The 18,036-nt window shown below is 42.3% G+C and overlaps 1 protein-coding gene and 1 long non-coding RNA gene across 2 annotated transcripts in view; one reads left to right on the forward strand and one right to left on the reverse strand.

Annotated features, from left to right (window-relative positions):
- LOC142159057 (brefeldin A-inhibited guanine nucleotide-exchange protein 1-like) overlaps positions 1–3,249 on the reverse strand; it is a 22,491-nt gene extending 19,242 nt beyond the window's left edge. The window contains exon 1 of the mRNA XM_075213612.1: positions 3,175–3,249. Within this exon, the coding sequence (XP_075069713.1) occupies positions 3,175–3,186 (12 nt within the window). The 5' untranslated portion in view covers positions 3,187–3,249. The remainder of the gene's footprint in view (positions 1–3,174) is intronic.
- An 11,476-nt stretch (positions 3,250–14,725) lies between these two features.
- On the forward strand, positions 14,726–17,689 carry LOC142159060 (uncharacterized). The gene is made up of 2 exons (XR_012692900.1): positions 14,726–16,075; positions 16,833–17,689. It is a non-coding gene; the product is annotated as an uncharacterized LOC142159060 (long non-coding RNA).
- Positions 17,690–18,036: the final 347 nt, after the last annotated feature.

Here is an 18,036-nt window from a genome sequence, read left to right on the forward strand (position 1 = left end):
AAAATCAGCCCTGGCATTTAAAGCACACAGGCCCACCTCTGTTGATAAGCTGGAAAAAAAAAATGTTTGCCGCAGTGCAGTGGCGGTGCCGCCAAAGGCGTAGCTACATTATGTTGGGGGCGTGGTCAAAATGGTACGTTGATAAATACATTATAATAAAACATTACATTTATCAGACCCTCCCCATCCACATTACGCCACCCCCCCAGATACATTATGACACCCCCAGCCAGAGCTGGATTAAGGCTCTGGGGGGCCCGGGGCACTTTAGGCAGGGGGGCCCCTATGATGTAACATGGTTATCATTTTAGACAAATACACAGGCAATGCAGTGTGCACTACGGTTAGGTGCACGCAGCTCTGCCTTTATGAGCAGTACAGTGTGGAGGGGGACATACCTCCCAACTGTCCTTGTTGTCGGACCCAATCCTGACTACACAAGACAGTCACCCAAATTCAGGACTGCCCGACTAGATTCAGGACAGTTGGCAGACTGTCCTGCTCTCTCCTACCTGTTCTTGTCACTCTCACCACCTGTGGCTGCTAGTTTCTCTAGTTGCTGCTTGCCTGGATCCTGGAAAGTTGGGGGCCCTATTTGGAAAAAAACATGGGTACATGAAATTTAGAAAATTCCAACCAGCCCCAGCATTAAATCAATAGTATTCCCATTTAATATATAAAAATATTTTCCTCCCTCGAAACAGCCCCAGCAATAAATTAAATGGCATTTACGTTTAAAAAATATAACCATTTTCCACAACCATCCTGGCATTAAATAATTCATATTTCACATTTAATAAAGTCTAATTTTCCCCAAACAGCCCGACATTCATTTATGAGCTTCCAAGCCACCCCAGCATTAAATTTAAAGGTCCAATTACCCCATCTTAAATTGATAGCCCCCACTATTAAATTAAATTGCCCCACCATCACCCCACAAATAAAATAGCACCCATTAAATAAATAGCATCCACCTGCAATTCAAGATTAAATTAAGAACCCCCCTTCCCTCACACATTATATTAACATACTACCCCCCTCACACACACATTATATTAACATACTACCCCCCCTCACACACACATTATATTAACATACTACCCCCCTCACACACATAATATTAACATACTACCTCCCTCACACACATTATATTAACATACTACGCCCTCACAAACACATTATATTAACATACTACCCCCAATAACTTTGCTCTATCCGCTCACTGTATGACCTTGTTTCTCTTCACAAATGGGACGGCACCTGTCACGTGGTGTTCGTCCCATGTGACACCAACAGCAGGCCACACATAGGGGAAGGGGAGGATGGATCATAAGAATCCAATGCCAATGATAGAAGGTGGCTGGTCTCAGAGGAGGGGCCAGCCACCAAGTAATAGAGACTTGGGCCAGTGCAGGGACCGGACCAAAATAGTCTTTTCTCTGCCCGGCCCAACGGGCATATGCCCCCCAGCTCCCCATCCCAGAAAATAGCATTGATACTGCACATTAAAAAAAAAAAGAAACACTGATAAAATGACATCAGTTTTAAGTAATATATATATTATATATATATATATATATATATATATATATATATATATATATAAAATGATTAATAAAATAGAGGATCCTAAAACTTATAAGTTATAGGAACCTTTATTTTATTAATAATTATTAAAGTGATTACTCAAGCAAATATATATATATATATATATATATATATATATATACACACACATACACACACACACATACATATACACACACATATATACATACATATACACACACATATATACATACATATACACATACATATACACATATACACACATATACATACATATACACACACATATATACATATACACACACATATATACATACATATACACACACATATATACATATACACACACATATATACATACATATACACACACATATATACATATACACACACATATATACATATACACACACACATATATACATACATATACACACACATATATACATGCATATACACACACATATATACATATACACACACATATATACATACATACATTGATTTACCAGTCTTTGTCACTTCTCATGGAGTATGAGTCCATTAAGTCGTAACATGGGGCATTTGTATTGAACTACTGTCATACCGAAACTTTATAAACTTTTGTAACATAACTAAAATGACAGTTTTGAGTTTAATAAGCAACAATATTAAGTAAAATTGGCTGTAAAGAAGTAATAATAAATACTTCTTTAAAATTGAATGTGCTAAAAATATTGATATATCTGACTTTAACCAGTGTAAGTTTTGGGCACTGGGTTTAGATGCAGAAAAGAAGGATGTTTACCTTTTGCTGACCTTCTTTTTTCCTCCTGCTTGCTTGTACCATACTCCAAGTGAAAGTGTGATTCTGGAAGCCATGTTTAGCGCTGTAACCTCTTTTGGTATGGGAGGAGCTGCTGCACATGCGCAGCAGCTTAATTTCGGCCATCATGGAATGGCCTGATGTACATCAGCACCGCGGCTGCTGTACATCAGGCAAGCTGTCAAATTTTGTGGGGGCGTGGCGGTATGCCTGCGTCAGGCGGGGGGCCCACAACCGCAGAAGCACTAGAATCGGATCACTGACAGGTGATCCGATCAGCGTGTGGCCGGCGGCGGGGGACCCTCAGAGAGAGGGGGGCCCGGGGCACGTGCCCCCTGTGCCCCCCCCTTAATCCGGCCATGCCCCCAGCCCACTGTACTTATCTATGCTTCTGATGCTGCTGACATTCCTGTAGAGTGAGCAGGGAAGCTCTTAGTCTCATGAGATTAATAAATCTCGTGAGACTTAGAGCTCCGCTGCTTGCTCTGCAGGCTGTGCCCTGTCTGGGACGGAGCACAGATCCTCCTGCTGACCAACTGGATTAAGGCTCGGGGGGCCCGGGCACTTAAGTCAGGGGGGCTCCTATGATGCAATTTGGCTATAAGACAATTTTTTGACAAATACAAAGGCAATACAGTGTGCACTACTGTTAGGTGCACGCAGTTCTGCCTTAACAAGCAGTACAGTGTGAAGCAGGACATATCTCCCAACTGTCCTTGTAGTCAGACCAAATCCTGACTAAGTGGGACAGTCACCCATCAAATTCAGAACAGTTGGCAGACTGTCCTGGTCTCTCCTACCTGTCTTGTCATGGTCACCACTTGTGGCTGCTGGTGTCTTTAGATCAGTTGCTGCTTGTCTGGATCCTGGAATGTTGGATGCCCTATTTGGAGAAAAAAATGAGCAGATGAAATTTAGCCCTGGTGTTAAATCAATATAGCATCCATGTTTTAAAATTAGGCCTCACTGCAGCCACAACATTAAAGTACTAGTATTCACATTTGATAAATACATCTATTTCTCTCCAACTAGCCCTGACATTAAATAGTATTCCAATTTAATAAATAAAACTATTTCCCTCTCTCCAAAGCACCCCAGTATTAAATTAAAAAGCCAATCACCCCATCTGAAATTGATAGGCCCCACTATTAAATTGCCCCCATCTTCACCCCACAATAAATAATTAGCCCCCACCTGCAATTCCCTATTAGATTAACAGCCTACCTCCCACATTATATTAAGAGCTACCCATACACACATTATGGTCATACACCGGCCCACACACACATACTATAGTTATACTGTTACACACATACACACTATAATCATAAAGGTCATTCTTTGGATATTTTTTTGGGGGTTATTTTTTTGGTAATTTGTATTCATTGTCATTCAGAGCTTGATTTATATATTTTTTAACTTTGTCGATCCCATTTTTATTGGCGCCTGTCAGTAAATTCTGTGTTATTTTTTGTTACACTATAATCATACCCTGTCACACAAATAGATAGATACCCTGTCACACAAATAAATAGATACCCTGTCACACAAATAAATAGACACCCTGTCACACAAATAAATAGACACCCTGTCACACAAATAAATAGACACCCTGTCACACAAATAAATAGCTCCCCTGTCCACATATAGCTCCCCTGTCACACATATAGATCCCCTGTCACACATATGTAACCCCCTGTCACTGTAGTGTGGGGTGCAAAGGGTACACAGTGCACCTCCTTCTCAAGCCCTGGCTAGCTGATGGGCATGGGTGTAAATGATCAGGGGGTCCCTGCACATGCAGGTGTTTCTTTGTAGTTAGTGGGACACAGGTAATGTCACTTTGGTGCAGTGTAATAGAAGTCACAATAATTTGGGCGCCAGACCATCTCTATAACAAACTCAACTCTTTATTTACACTCTTCCTCCAGCACGATAATCATAATGGTTGCAGCAATAAAGAAATATATGTACAGCTCCTTACTCTCTCCAGCACAGTTCTTAATGAGCAATACGAATATGGTTGCAAATATATCTCATTACTCCTCCTGCACAGTTCTTAATGTTATCCAGATGTTATATAACATAAATCATTGGTCTCTCTTACACTCCATACTCACTGCAGATACCCTTTCTGCAGGGGCACATGCATGGATGCTAATAGGCAGGCAGCCTCTCCTCCATGCAGCTCTGACACACTCTGTGTACCTCTCAACTGCAGCTCATCCCTCCTCTGCGGGGATGATGTCTCCTGTGCTCTGACACGTCACTCTGTGTACTCTCAGCCTCAGGATCTGACACTACAGCTACCTTGCCTCTTGTAGCAGCCCTCACTCCAGGGCCTCTTCCATGCAAAGTGTCCCCCTCTCTCTTGGGTTCTCTATAGTGGCATGGAGTTCTCCCCCTCATCCAGTGCACACATTCCTTGCCCTGGCTCAGTCACCATGCTCAGACTTCCAGGCAATGCTGGGGGAGCCTGGGAGCTTCCATCCCACTCTCTCCCAGGTCCCCAGCTACCATCTCCTCTTGTGTCTCCCTTCTCAGTTCCTATCCCCCCTTAATGACAGCCCCTCCTTCCTCTCACTTAGTCTCACAGGCTGGGCTGGGTTATCACCATGGTAACCAGTTTATGTAACTTTTCAGAAACTTCTATCTTACCCTCTAGGTGACCCCTCCTCTATTCACTGAGGTAAAGGTTTAACTAAAACACCACTAGGGGGGTGTTACACATATAGCTCCCCTGTCACACATATAGCTCCCCTGTCACACAAACTACCCCCTCCCTCTTACCTTGTGCGCTCCGCAGCGCGCTGTACAGTCTCTCCTAACACATGGGACGGCACCTATCACATGGTGCTCGTCCCATGTGACATCTCCAGAGCCATTCATAGAAGAGAGGGGAGGAGCGACCACACCAGGAAGTAAGTGTAGTGCCGACCCCACTGCTCAGCACACAGACTGTCATGCTGAATTCTGGCATGACAGTCTGTGTGCTGAGGGATGGGGCCGGCCAGCTAGTAACCGGCCCATCTGGCCATCGGCCCTTCTGGCATTTGCCAGAAGTGCCAGATGGCCAGTCCGGCCCTGGTCATGGTGTGTAAGACTATCCTATTGTTAAAGACCCAAAAACAGAGGCTCACATGTGTGAGCTGTGTGTCACTCTTCAGCTGGGAGAAGTCTGACAATTCTCTTACAACTGCCTCAGAAACGTGCCGTCACCTATAAATAGTGGACGCAGCTAGTTTATGAGCTGAATCAATTCACTACGAGTGACATCACCACAGCATTAGTTCCTAATGAATGCATGGGCAATGTTGGGAGTTGTAGTGAAACACGATCTGGAGCGCCACTGGCCGCACATCTCCGAGCAGTGTTGTGCTTGTAAATCCAGACACCACATACTTGAATTGCAGTGGGATACACATCTGACTATATATCCTCTAAAAAATACAAAGCTGTATGAAATGCTCTATAAATTCAAATATCATCCTTTAGGACCAGACCAGGGAGTTTATTCACCCCCAGATCACTCATAAGCTAATATCAGTTTTATGTCAAGAATTTATTTACCGTATTTCCCCATGTATAAGGCGCTCCCATGTATAAGACGCACCTTACTTTTGGCCCCGAAATTTGGAAAAAAAAATATTACGGTAGCTGTCAAAAAAGGCAGGGAGAGTGTAATGGCCGGCTGCTTTGATAGTGATCAGAGCAGCCGGGCAGCACACTCTCCCTGCAATCGCTGCCACTGTGCCTCTGTCCCCCTCCTCCTGGATCCCCGCTGACACTCTGCCTGCTGGCTACTGCATCCCCGCTGACACGTTGCCTGTCTCCGCCTGCTGGATCCCCGCTGACATGCTGCCTGTCCCCCTCCTCCTGGATTCCCCCCCCCCCCCCCCCCGCTGCCCCTGTAACGCTACCCCCCTGTATAAGACGCACCCAGGTTTTGGACCCAAAATTTTTGGGAAAAAGGTGCGTCTTATACATGGGGAAATTCGGTATGTACAAACATGTTTCACGATTTGTTTACCTTTGATGTGCACTGAAAGAATTTTTATTTATTTTTATTGTTCTAATTTTTATGTGGACACTGAAGGATGTTGTAATGAAGTACATTTTCTAACTTAATAAAATTATATTTTAATATCTTGAAATAGTCCACTTTCTTTTTTTAAAGCATATTGGAAGCAATTGTGAAAGTAGCATTATGTATAACACTGTCCTGATTATCGAGTATTCAAATAACTTTCATGGTTTATGTAGAGACAATGAGGGATATCTGTCAGTTTTCTTTTGAAATATGAAAACACAACAATAAACATGTTACATTAATATATATATATATATATAAGAAAACTAAAATAATATAAAGTACTTATATTAAATCTTCATGCATATGGTAATCTAATCATACACGTGAAAGTGATAATTGGGCGGGTGTTCCATGCTAACAAAGCAGCATTACCACGTATAGCGGAGAACATCTTCATTTACCACTTTATAATGGCTGGAGGAAGGGGGTGTGAGCAGGGGGACCAATCAGAAGCCCCAAGGTCTGTCATTACAGCTTCTCAATGGTTCTCACGCTCACACCACCTTCCAAAGTGTCAGACAGCCCCAGTTTTCACTGCAGCGCGTGCTTTGCGAATAACCACAGAGCACGGGGAAAACTACTGTACAGAGAAATCCCCAGGGCACAGCTCTAGGTAGAAGTGCAACTTTAAACAGGTATTGCAATCTTCTACTCAGTTCTAATAAATCTGTTTTTCTCCTTCATCCACTCTGGGGGACACTGCTACAATGGGGTTGTATGAGGGCGCATGGAGTTGGCACTTAAATAGTTAACAACTAAGTTTGCTGCTGACTCCTCCCCTCTGCAATCCCACAGACCTCAGTTTTGTTTAAGTGCCCAAGGAGTTGGGCTGTGTTTAGTACTGCTTAGCAGTACTAGCTGCTTAGGTTTAGATTTTTTTATTTTTATTAGATTATTGGTATGAGTGTAGGTGAGGATGGATGTATTTAACATTTTTTTCCTCACAGATATTTCAAATGGAGCAATGCTCCGTTTTCCTTTAAAAAAAATAAGAAGAATATTTATAAAACAGAGACTGCACAGCTCAGTGTGGTGTTTATTGATCAAGAGCAGTGACAGCGCTAAGCGACTGTCACTGCATTGTCACAACGGGTCCGGCGCTGCCACAGGCAGAGAGTGCCGCACTCCATCCGAGGACCAGACATACTGGGAGATACCAAGTCCCCCGCTGAGGCGGAGGGGGGACTTGGATCTCATAGAGCCCTAGAAAGAATTCCGAATGGGCATTGATACAGGAGCACAACGCAGTGTGGCAGCCTGGGCTGATAGAGGCCTCCTATGGGCGTTTGAACCATCAGACAGCGGGGAGTGAGTGAGAGATTCTCCGGCTGTCAGTGGTACGCTCCGAGACGGAAGATATTCGCACGTTTTCCTGTCATCGCAGTCGGACCACAGAGGCACCTCAGAGACTTCTACTGCTGCTGGCTTCTCACAATTCCTCCTTGTGTCAGCTAAGTACTCCATAGGGGATATATATTTTTAAAAAAAAGAAAACACCAGTGCTGATAGTGTAAAGGAGACCCCCCCCTGCTGATTGGTACACTCCAAAGGTGGGAAATTCAGCCACAGTTTACCTCAGAGGACTCCTGACTGAAATAATGGAGAATCCACCTGCTGCTGCCTTCCCTTCCTTGACAATTGCACTAAGTACCCCAGTTGTTTATGATATAAGTCAGCAGAGTTTTATATATATATATATGTGTATATATATATATATATATATATATATATATATATATATATGTTTACAAAAGGCATATAGGGTTATAACTAGACTCTAACTGCACTTAGGTGATTTTATACAATATCTTCCACTTTTACATTATTATTACCACAGATATTCATATTACTGGTTTGAGGCTATTAGCCAGAGTCAGAACTAGTAATTATTTTACTGTATTTTTATCTGTGAAAGTTGCCTAATCTGTACTTCTTAAAAAAAAAGAAAGAAAAAGAAATATAATGTCTGATAAGAACAAGAATTATTGTGCTGAATTTTATAACTGTTCACTATACCTGTCAAATTATCTGTGGGGTAAATAGACCAGGGGGCCGTTTGTGCTCAGTGTGACACTGTCCTCAAGTACCCCACTGGGGAATAACTAGTTAATGAGGCTCCTTGTGGTAATAGAGAGAAAGCTGTAATATATATCTACCTACAGAGTTTTATTATAGAAGGATCTAAAGTTAATGGAGACAGTATTTTACATGAGTGTTCAATCAATGATTATGAGACATAATTTTATTATTCATAGATAAATTTCCATACTGTTTTGAGGCATTAGCCAGGATCAAAACAAATGTGGTTATACTATCTATTATCTCTGTGGTCTGATTGTTTATGGCCTGTCTGTTTCTTTTTAAAAAAATAACATAAAAACTGAGGAGGAGCACGTTATTTTCCTATAGGACTGCTCACCCTTCACAAATTGGTCTGTTCCTTTAAGCCAATTCACAGAACTGGACAGTAGACAGTTGAAGAAACTCCTGAGCAGTTTTACTTCACAAGCACTGATCAGCAGTATATACTGTGTGTGACTGACAAGCTGCTCTCTATCAGCAGTATATACTGTGTGTGACTGACAGGCTGCTCTGTATCAGCAGTATATACTGTGTGTGACTGACAGGCTGCTCTGTATCAGCAGTATATACTGTGTGTGACTGACAGGCTGCTCTGTATCAGCAGTATATACTGTGTGTGACTGACAGGCTGCTCTCTATCAGCAGTATATACTGTGTGTGACTGACAGGCTGCTCTGTATCAGCAGTATATACTGTGTGTGACTGACAGGCTGCTCTCTATCAGCAGTATATACTGTGTGTGACTGACAAGCTGCTCTCTATCAGCAGTATATACTGTGTGTGACTGACAGGCTGCTCTGTATCAGCAGTATATACTGTGTGTGACTGACAGGCTGCTCTCTATCAGCAGTATATACTGTGTGTGACTGACAGGCTGCTCTGTATCAGCAGTATATACTGTGTGTGACTGACAGACTGCTCTCTATCAGCAGTATACTGTGTGTAACTGACAGGCTTCTCTGTATCAGCAGTATATACTGTGTGTGACTGACGGGCTGCTCTCTATCAGCAGTATATACTGTGTGTAACTGACAGGCTGCTCTCTATCAGCAGTATATACTGTGTGTGACTGACAGGCTGCTCTGTATCAGCAGTATATACTGTGTGTGACTGACAGGCTGCTCTGTATCAGCAGTATATACTGTGTGTGACTGACAGGCTGCTCTGTATCAGCAGTATATACTGTGTGTGACTGACAGGCTGCTCTCTATCAGCAGTATATACTGTGTGTGACTGACAGGCTGCTCTGTATCAGCAGTATATACTGTGTGTGACTGACAGGCTGCTCTCTATCAGCAGTATATACTGTGTGTGACTGACAGGCTGCTCTGTATCAGCAGTATATACTGTGTGTGACTGACAGGCTGCTCTCTATCAGCAGTATATACTGTGTGTGACTGACAAGCTGCTCTCTATCAGCAGTATATACTGTGTGTGACTGACAGGCTGCTCTGTATCAGCAGTATATACTGTGTGTGACTGACAGGCTGCTCTCTATCAGCAGTATATACTGTGTGTGACTGACAGGCTGCTCTGTATCAGCAGTATATACTGTGTGTGACTGACAGACTGCTCTCTATCAGCAGTATACTGTGTGTAACTGACAGGCTTCTCTGTATCAGCAGTATATACTGTGTGTGACTGACAGGCTGCTCTCTATATGTGGGTACTACAGGGATCACTGCTACTGTTCAGCAGTATTCTGTGTGTAACTGACAGGCTGCTCTCTATCAGCAGTAGACTGTGTCTGTCTGACAGGTTGTTTTCTATCTGCGGGTACTCTGTCCTAGACATGGTTCTGGAGGGATGAGTACCTTACATCAGTTTTGCCTTACACATATCTGTACAAATAGATTACTGGAGAATATTTACTAATTCCTTCACATAGTTATCAACTTATTGTTGACCTTCTACTGTAAGGATTATTCTGTTTTATATATATATATATATATATATATATATATATATATATATATATATATAGTGACACAGGATTGTGTTGGATACTATGATTAGCCAAGCAACCGCAGGTAAAGGTACTTTACTGCCGGTGAATGCCCCTAAATCACGAACTACGTGTTTTGGGTCTTTTTGGAAATCCTTTCTTGTGAACACGGACTATTAAGTTCAGCCCGCCAATAGAGGTAGTCTCCTTGCAATTCAAGGACAGTTGCAAACGGGTGAAGATGCTTACTCTAGAAGATGTCTGAATCCCAAGATCTTAAAATAAAAAAAATGTAAAAAATATTAATAATAAAAAATTAAAAATTAAATACTAATCCGCATGACGGGACCTTACTCTCCTTGCGACTGCGGAGGTAGGTGGTCACCTACAATTATTCAAATATCAGTGGGCGGCGTACACCTAAGATATTTGGAACTTGGGGATCATGTCCAGAGTGGAGAAACACCGAGGGCTTCATTCAAACCTGTTCTTGGTGCCCAAAACAGGACGGATCATTTCTAAACCTCAAGGGGCTAAAACAACATCTACGAGTAGACAAGTTTCGGATTGGATCAGTCCTTATTCGGATGGGATCAGCTCCCATTATCAATTCAGGGGTTTCCCCTTTGGCTTTCCAGAGCCCAGAGAGTTTTCACAAAGATTATGGCGGTAATGGCAGAACGTTTACGTGCCTTGTGAGAGAACATTATTCCGCATTTGGACTATTTTCTCCTCAAAGACTTATCAGGTCCTTTTCTCTATTAGCATCTGACCCTGTCTATTTGAATTCTGGAGCAACACAGTTGGATAATTAATTATTCCAGATCCCAGTTGATACCCTCACAGAGGATGAGGTTTCTAGGATTAATAATGGACACCACTTTTCAGATTTTTTTTTTTCCAGAAACTTCTCTACAGATCCCTACAACTCTCTGTACAGTTAATCCTGAGTCACCCTGGTCCTTACTTGTGTTTGGGCATGGAGATTCTAAGGTTGATTTTCGAAACCATCCCATACAGTTGTTTCCACTCTCGCACGTTCCAGTGGAATCTACTAAGACATTGGTCGTGTCACCCTTTTTCATCTGGTGACCCAACAAATCAGACTCTCCAGGGAGATTGTCAACCTCTGAAATGGTGGCTAGTTCAAGAGCTTCTGATGATGGGACGATCTTTTGTCATGTGGTATTGGATTCTGGTGACCACAGATGCCAGTCTGAAGGGCTGGGGAGCTGTTGTTCTCCAGCTTCATCTCCAGGGTCTTTGGAAAGACAGGGAGACGCTTCGGCCCATAGATGTTCTCGAGCTAAGAGCCATGCTGTAAGCCCTCCAGGAAGCTCATTCTCTACTTCAAGGATAACCAGTCCACCTCCAATCCTTCAATGTCACTGCAGTGGCATATGTAAATTGCCAAGGAGGAACAAGAAGTGCAGAAGCTATGCAGGTAGCGGAACAGGTCTTCTTGTGGGTGGAGAAATTTGTTCCAGTGATTTCGGCAGTGTTTATTCCCGGAGGGAACAACTAGAAGCGGATTATCTCAGCAGGCAGGCAATCCTTCCAGGAGAATGGGAACTGCATTCTCGGGAGTTAGTTTGGAAATGGGTGTGTCAGATCTGGATCACTAGGTTCCAAGATTCTGCGCAAGAACCAGAGTTTCTCTGGCTGTGGAGGTAATGTCCATGAGGTTGGACTCCTGTTTAGGATATCACTTTCCACCAATTCCGAGGATTCTTCAGGTCCTAAGACGAGTACTGTTGGAAAGTTTTCCGATCATTTTGGTGGCACCGAATTGGCTCGGTTGGCTCTGATTTTCCAACATCTTGCTGCTAGTGGATGGGTCAGGCTGGGCTTTTCAGTCAAGAACCATTTACACCATCCACACTTGCCTCGGCTGGCTTTAATGGCGTGGCTGTTGAAGCCAACCTCTGACGGTCGAGGAGGTTCTCTTCCAGGGCAGTGCAGACCCTCATAAAGGCTCGGAAGCCGATATCAGCTAAGATCTATCACAAGGTGTGCAGGATCTATGTACTGTAGGGAAGAAGTGTCATAACCCTACCTTTTTCAGATTAGCCGTTTTCTGGTCTTTCTTCAGGATGGGTTGGAGATGGGACTAAGACTGAGTTCTTTGAATGTTCAGGTCTCTGCGCTTTCTATTTTCTTTCAGCGCCAGTTGGCTTTCCTCCCTGACGTTTGTACTTTCCTTCAAGGGGTTATTCATGTTCAGTTTCCCAACGTTTCTCCGTTGGCCCCGGGGGATTTGAACTTTGTTATAGAGGTTCTTCATTGGCCTCCATTTGAACCCCTGAAGTCGACTGAGCTGCGTTTCTTGACATGGAAGTTGTTGTTTTTGCTGGCCATTGCATCTACCAATGTGTGTCGGAGCTTGGAGCCTTGTCCCGTAGGCGTCTTTATCTGGTGTTCCATGAGAATAGGACGGTTCATAAGACTGTACCTACTGTCTTGCCTAGGGTGGTTCCTGGTTTTTATTTATACCATGAGGTAGTGGTTCCGGCCTTTAGAGAAAGGATTGCTCCTTCTGGGCCTTCTTCCTCTGTTAGTCTGGACGTGGTCTGGGCTTTACGGGTTTATGTGGACAGGACTTCTGCTGGTTGCAGGACTGACTCTCTTTTTCTTCTTCTTTACGAATTTCATAGGAGAGGTTGGCCGTCTACCAAGCAGGCCATTGCTCGTCAGATCAGATCTATGATTAAGCTTGCTTATTTGTAGAAATCTACCTGTTCCTCAGGTTCTTACGGTGCACTCTACGTGCGCGGTGGGGGCTTCCTGGGCTGCTCGCCATGGAGCATCTGCAGATCAGCTGGGTAGGGTGGCGACCTGGTCCTCAGTTCATACCTTTACGAGGTTTTGCCAGTTCAACATTTTTGCGTTTGTGTACGCCAATTTCGACCGCAGTGTTTTGCGAGCTAGTAGACCAGAGAATTTGCTCCCTTAGGGGCTACTTTAGAAGGTTCCCATGGTAGCAGTGTCCCCCAGAGTGGATGAAGGAGAAAAGAAGATTTTTGTACTTACGTTAAATCTCTTTCTCCGATTCCATCTGGGGCACACTGCGTTCCCTCCCTTTTGCTGTTCTACAGTTAGTTGAGTTGTTGAGCCCTTTTCTTGGGACTTTAGTATTACTGAGGTCTGTGGGATTGCAGAGGGGAGGAGTCAGCAGCAAACTTAGATGTTAACTATTTAAGTGCCAACTCCATGTGCCCTCATACAACCCCATGGTAGCAGTGTCCCCCAAATGGAATCGGAGAAAGAGATTGAACGTAAGTACAAAACTCTTCTTTTTTGTTACTTATTGAAGGTAAGTTTGACTAGGGTTATCAATCACCGGCTTGTCTGTATTTTTACTACATTTGATTTGTAAGACACCACAATGCTCTGCAGCATTGGACAGTGTGGAAATACATTTGTGGAATACATAAAACCTATGCACATAGTTGGGGAACACTGTTCACCTTGGGGAAAAGAGGGCGATGTGGGAGTAATGGCACTAAAAACTTGTCTACCCTGCTCCCCTCCCCTCTATGCCCCCTCCAGCAGAAAGCTGTTTTATTAATAGTGCCTAATGAGTAAGGCACATTTTTAGTTTAGTCTTAAGTTTTACTTATTTTTTTATTTAAAATAGGTCTATTTTTAGCCTCATCATTGCAGCGTTCAAACTGTGAATGCCGCGGCTGTAATCAGTGAGAGCGCATTTGTGCCACACCCCTGAGGTAGTGTGGGCTCCCGGATAAAGGGTTACCTGACGCTATAATAATGTCCAGGAACCCAGCTCCTGTTCAGGGCAGTGTGATTTTGGACTGGTGCTGCCGGCGGTCTAATCTCGCGCCCAGGACACAGACAGCGACTGGGCATGCAGATAGCAGGGGCAAGTTTACTGGTAGGGAACTGTTGTTATCGCAGCTCCCACCAGTTTTTATACAGGCACCACTTTGTGAAACTGACTAAGGGGAAGGAGGAGCTTCATTATAGGTGTAATCCTCACTGGTTCCTGGGCTTTTCTAACGTTTTTTCTAACTGACATTACAGATGTCAGTTTAAAAAAAAAAAAGGTTGCCTGCACAGATTACCCTGGGAAGGAACCATTAGATATATACAGGGTGTTCGGAAAGTCACTGCGCACTTGTATATTTATTAACACACATGTTTTAATATACAATTTATAATACATGATGTAAACACGAATGATAATTATAAGCAATGTTGAAAATAACCACCGTTAGCATCAAGACAGGCTTGGATCCTTTTTATTTTGTTTCTAAACACCTCTATCAGTTGCTCGCTTGAAATAGACTGAATGAATGCTGTTATCGCTTTCAAGTCATCCAGTGTGCGCGGATGATCTTGATATACTGCAGATTTTGCTGTTCACCATAGATAAGTGTGGTGGATTTAGATCTGTTGAGCATGGTGGCCACCTATCTTTCGAAATAATGCGATCTACAAAAAATTCCTTTAATAGCTGCATAGATCTGTAAGATGTGTGGGCAGTAGCCTCATCCTGTTGAAACCATGAATAATTGATTTAATCACTTGTCATCTGACTGATAAAGGGGTAAAGAATCTCCGAACAATAGCGCTCGCTGTTTATTTTGTTCATAAACAAAGTAGGGCCCACAATTCGACCTCTGGAAATCGCAACCCATCTGTACTTAATTACTCAAGCTAGATCAGGTTAGGGGAGCATCAATGGACAGCACGTGTCAAGGATTTTTAATGAGATTCAGTACTCCGAGCCACTCAAGGAAATCTGTTTTCTTCCTTCTAAGTCACTCCAGTGATTCTTTTACTGTGTGCTTCCCATCATTGTCCTGCTGATAGACTAACATCCTACCCAGTTTCAGAGGCCAGCAGGTTCTGTCCAGTGTTTGTCTATAGTGTGCACCATTCATCCTCCCCTTACAAGATTGCCGGCCACTGCCACATCTCTGCAGTATCTTCTACATGGTATTTACAGATTCTTTGCAGGCAAGAAAAGTGCATTTTTCACAATTTGTTGCCACAAATTCTGAATTTGAAATTGAGACCACTGTAAAGGCATTGAACTCTGAGATTTCGGTGCAGTCCATGTGCAGCAGCCTAGGTGGGACCACCCTCTACTCCCAAAACTTGGTTCTGAACAAGAATGAGCTACAGAAGTCAGTGACTGCAATGAAAGATAACGCACCAAATCTCAAAAGCGTACCACAAACATGGGAAATGGAGAAACATTTATGGAAGGGGTCACACAGAACAAGTCCTGACTGGAAACATCTTTTTTTTTCAAGGCTCTGTATATGCTGAGAATTGAGTTCTTGTTACGTTGATAAGAGCAAGTGTCTGTCGTTAGTTTGTACTCATAAAATTTATCCCAAGTTTAAATATAATTCATTCGGTTTTGTACGACCTGAATTTGATTTCTCTGAACTCCTAAGATGACTTTATATCAAGTTTTTGCTCTTGGAAAAATAACTTTTCTGTTCCCCTGAAACAGGCATGAGATGCATGCATCCTGAACCTCCACTAGATATCCAGCAGCAGGCATTGCTGAGGAACCTGAATAGGAAAAGGAGAACTGTGATTCCAGATGGTAAGAAGGGGTCTTTCTTTTCTATATATGAACCGTATAAGGCACTGATGCCATTTTACAATCTTTGATAATCAGTCTGTAGACTTATAGTGACAAGATTGTGTGTTACCCGTAGCAACCAATTAGCTTCTGTAAAGTAAAAATTAAGACTAGACTAAAAATGTGGCTCGTTATGTACTATTAAAAAAACCTGTGAGCTTCCCTGCTGGAGGGGGCATAGAGGGGAGCAGAGCAAGCTAGACAAGTTTTTAGTGCTATTTCATCCACAGCGCCCTCTATACCCAAAAGCACCCTCTATACCCCAGTGTCCCCCACCTGTGTTAAGAGAAAGAGATTTTACTGCAAGTACAAAAATCTTGTTATCTCTAGTTTTGAAGTAGGTGGGGATAGAATGCTCACAGCAGCACAACTTATTTCAGGAAATTATTGTGCTAATCTTATGGGAGGCACTGACCTGCCAGTTTGTGGGATTGTTAGTGAAGATAGGGATGTATGTGGCAGCGTCATCGTATGAGGAAGGAAAGCCGGAAGTAAGTGAGACAGGACAAAAAGAAGGATTCCCCCCAACAGCGCAGAGTAGTGTGGAACATTACAGTGTCAAATGGATCTCAATATGTAGCAATGTTCATACAGCTGACTTATACTGAGAGTAAAGAAAATTGTGTAATATGTAAATGAAGTAAAAAGAAAATGTATGAGGTACAGATAGTTTACTTTTATCTATGTTTTTTGTTTCTTTTTTTTTTTACCAACAAAGCATGTGGATTGAACTTTCACAGAATTCTGCCAGCACTCGGCGACATGCAGTGAGCAACTTAATTTTAATTCTTCTGATAATACAAGGAAATGTTGACAATACATTTAACTTTCTTTAACATTTTGTGTATTTAGTTTTACTTTAAGGGCAAAGAACATAAACTAGGAAACAAGGAGGCCTGATAATAGAGGGGTTTAGTTAAGCTTCAGTGTCTTCTCTTTGGGATATGCTTACCACACTCTCACATTTTATATATTCAAGCTGAGGGAAGAAATGGGAGAACTATGGTCATATATCACATGACATCTCCGCAATATGGTAACGTGTCCAGAGCCTCTCAGTAAATATACATCACACTGTTGTCACTTTGACTGGTATTAATATGTACTTTAATTCTGCAACTACTGGAAATGGACAGGAGCAACATCAGGAAATTGTATGGAAGTACCAACACTTCAGGCACTAAGAGCTCACTTTATAGTCAATGATTGATTAAAGATAGATCAGTGCAGTCTGAGCCAGAGGTTTCCCAGGTTACAGCGTTCCACCAACTCCTCTATTCTGGACTTAGATATTTATTTGAACTGTTTTCGTCAGTGATGTTGACATTGTTGTAAATGCTGAGGACATCATTTTTACAAGTAAATAGATGCATAAATCAGTTGGTAAACAAATCTATGAATCATTGATGAGTATTATTTATTTGTGTACAAACATGTTTCACGATTTGTTTACCTTTGATGTGCACTGAAAGAATTTTTATTTATTTTTATTGTTCTAATTTTTATGTGGACACTGAAGGATGTTGTAATGAAGTACATATTCTAAATTAATAAAATTATATTTTAATATCTTGATGTAGTCCACTGTCTTTTTTTAAAGCATATTGGGAGCAATTGTGAAAGTAGCATTATGTATAACACTGTCCTGATTATCGAGTATTCAAATAACTTTCATGGTTTATGTAGAGACAATGAGGGATATCTGTCAGTTTTCTTTTGAAATATGAAAACACAACAATAAACATGTTACATTAATATATATATATATAAGAAAACTAAAATAATATAAAGTACTTATATTAAATCTTCATGCATATGGTAATCTAATCATACACGTGAAAGTGATAATTGGGCGGGTGTTCCATACTAACAAAGCAGCATTACCACGTATAGCGGAGAACATCTTCATTTACCACTTAATA

This window comes from Mixophyes fleayi, chromosome 5 (genome assembly GCF_038048845.1).
Source record: "Mixophyes fleayi isolate aMixFle1 chromosome 5, aMixFle1.hap1, whole genome shotgun sequence".
Lineage (NCBI taxonomy): Eukaryota > Metazoa > Chordata > Amphibia > Anura > Limnodynastidae > Mixophyes > Mixophyes fleayi.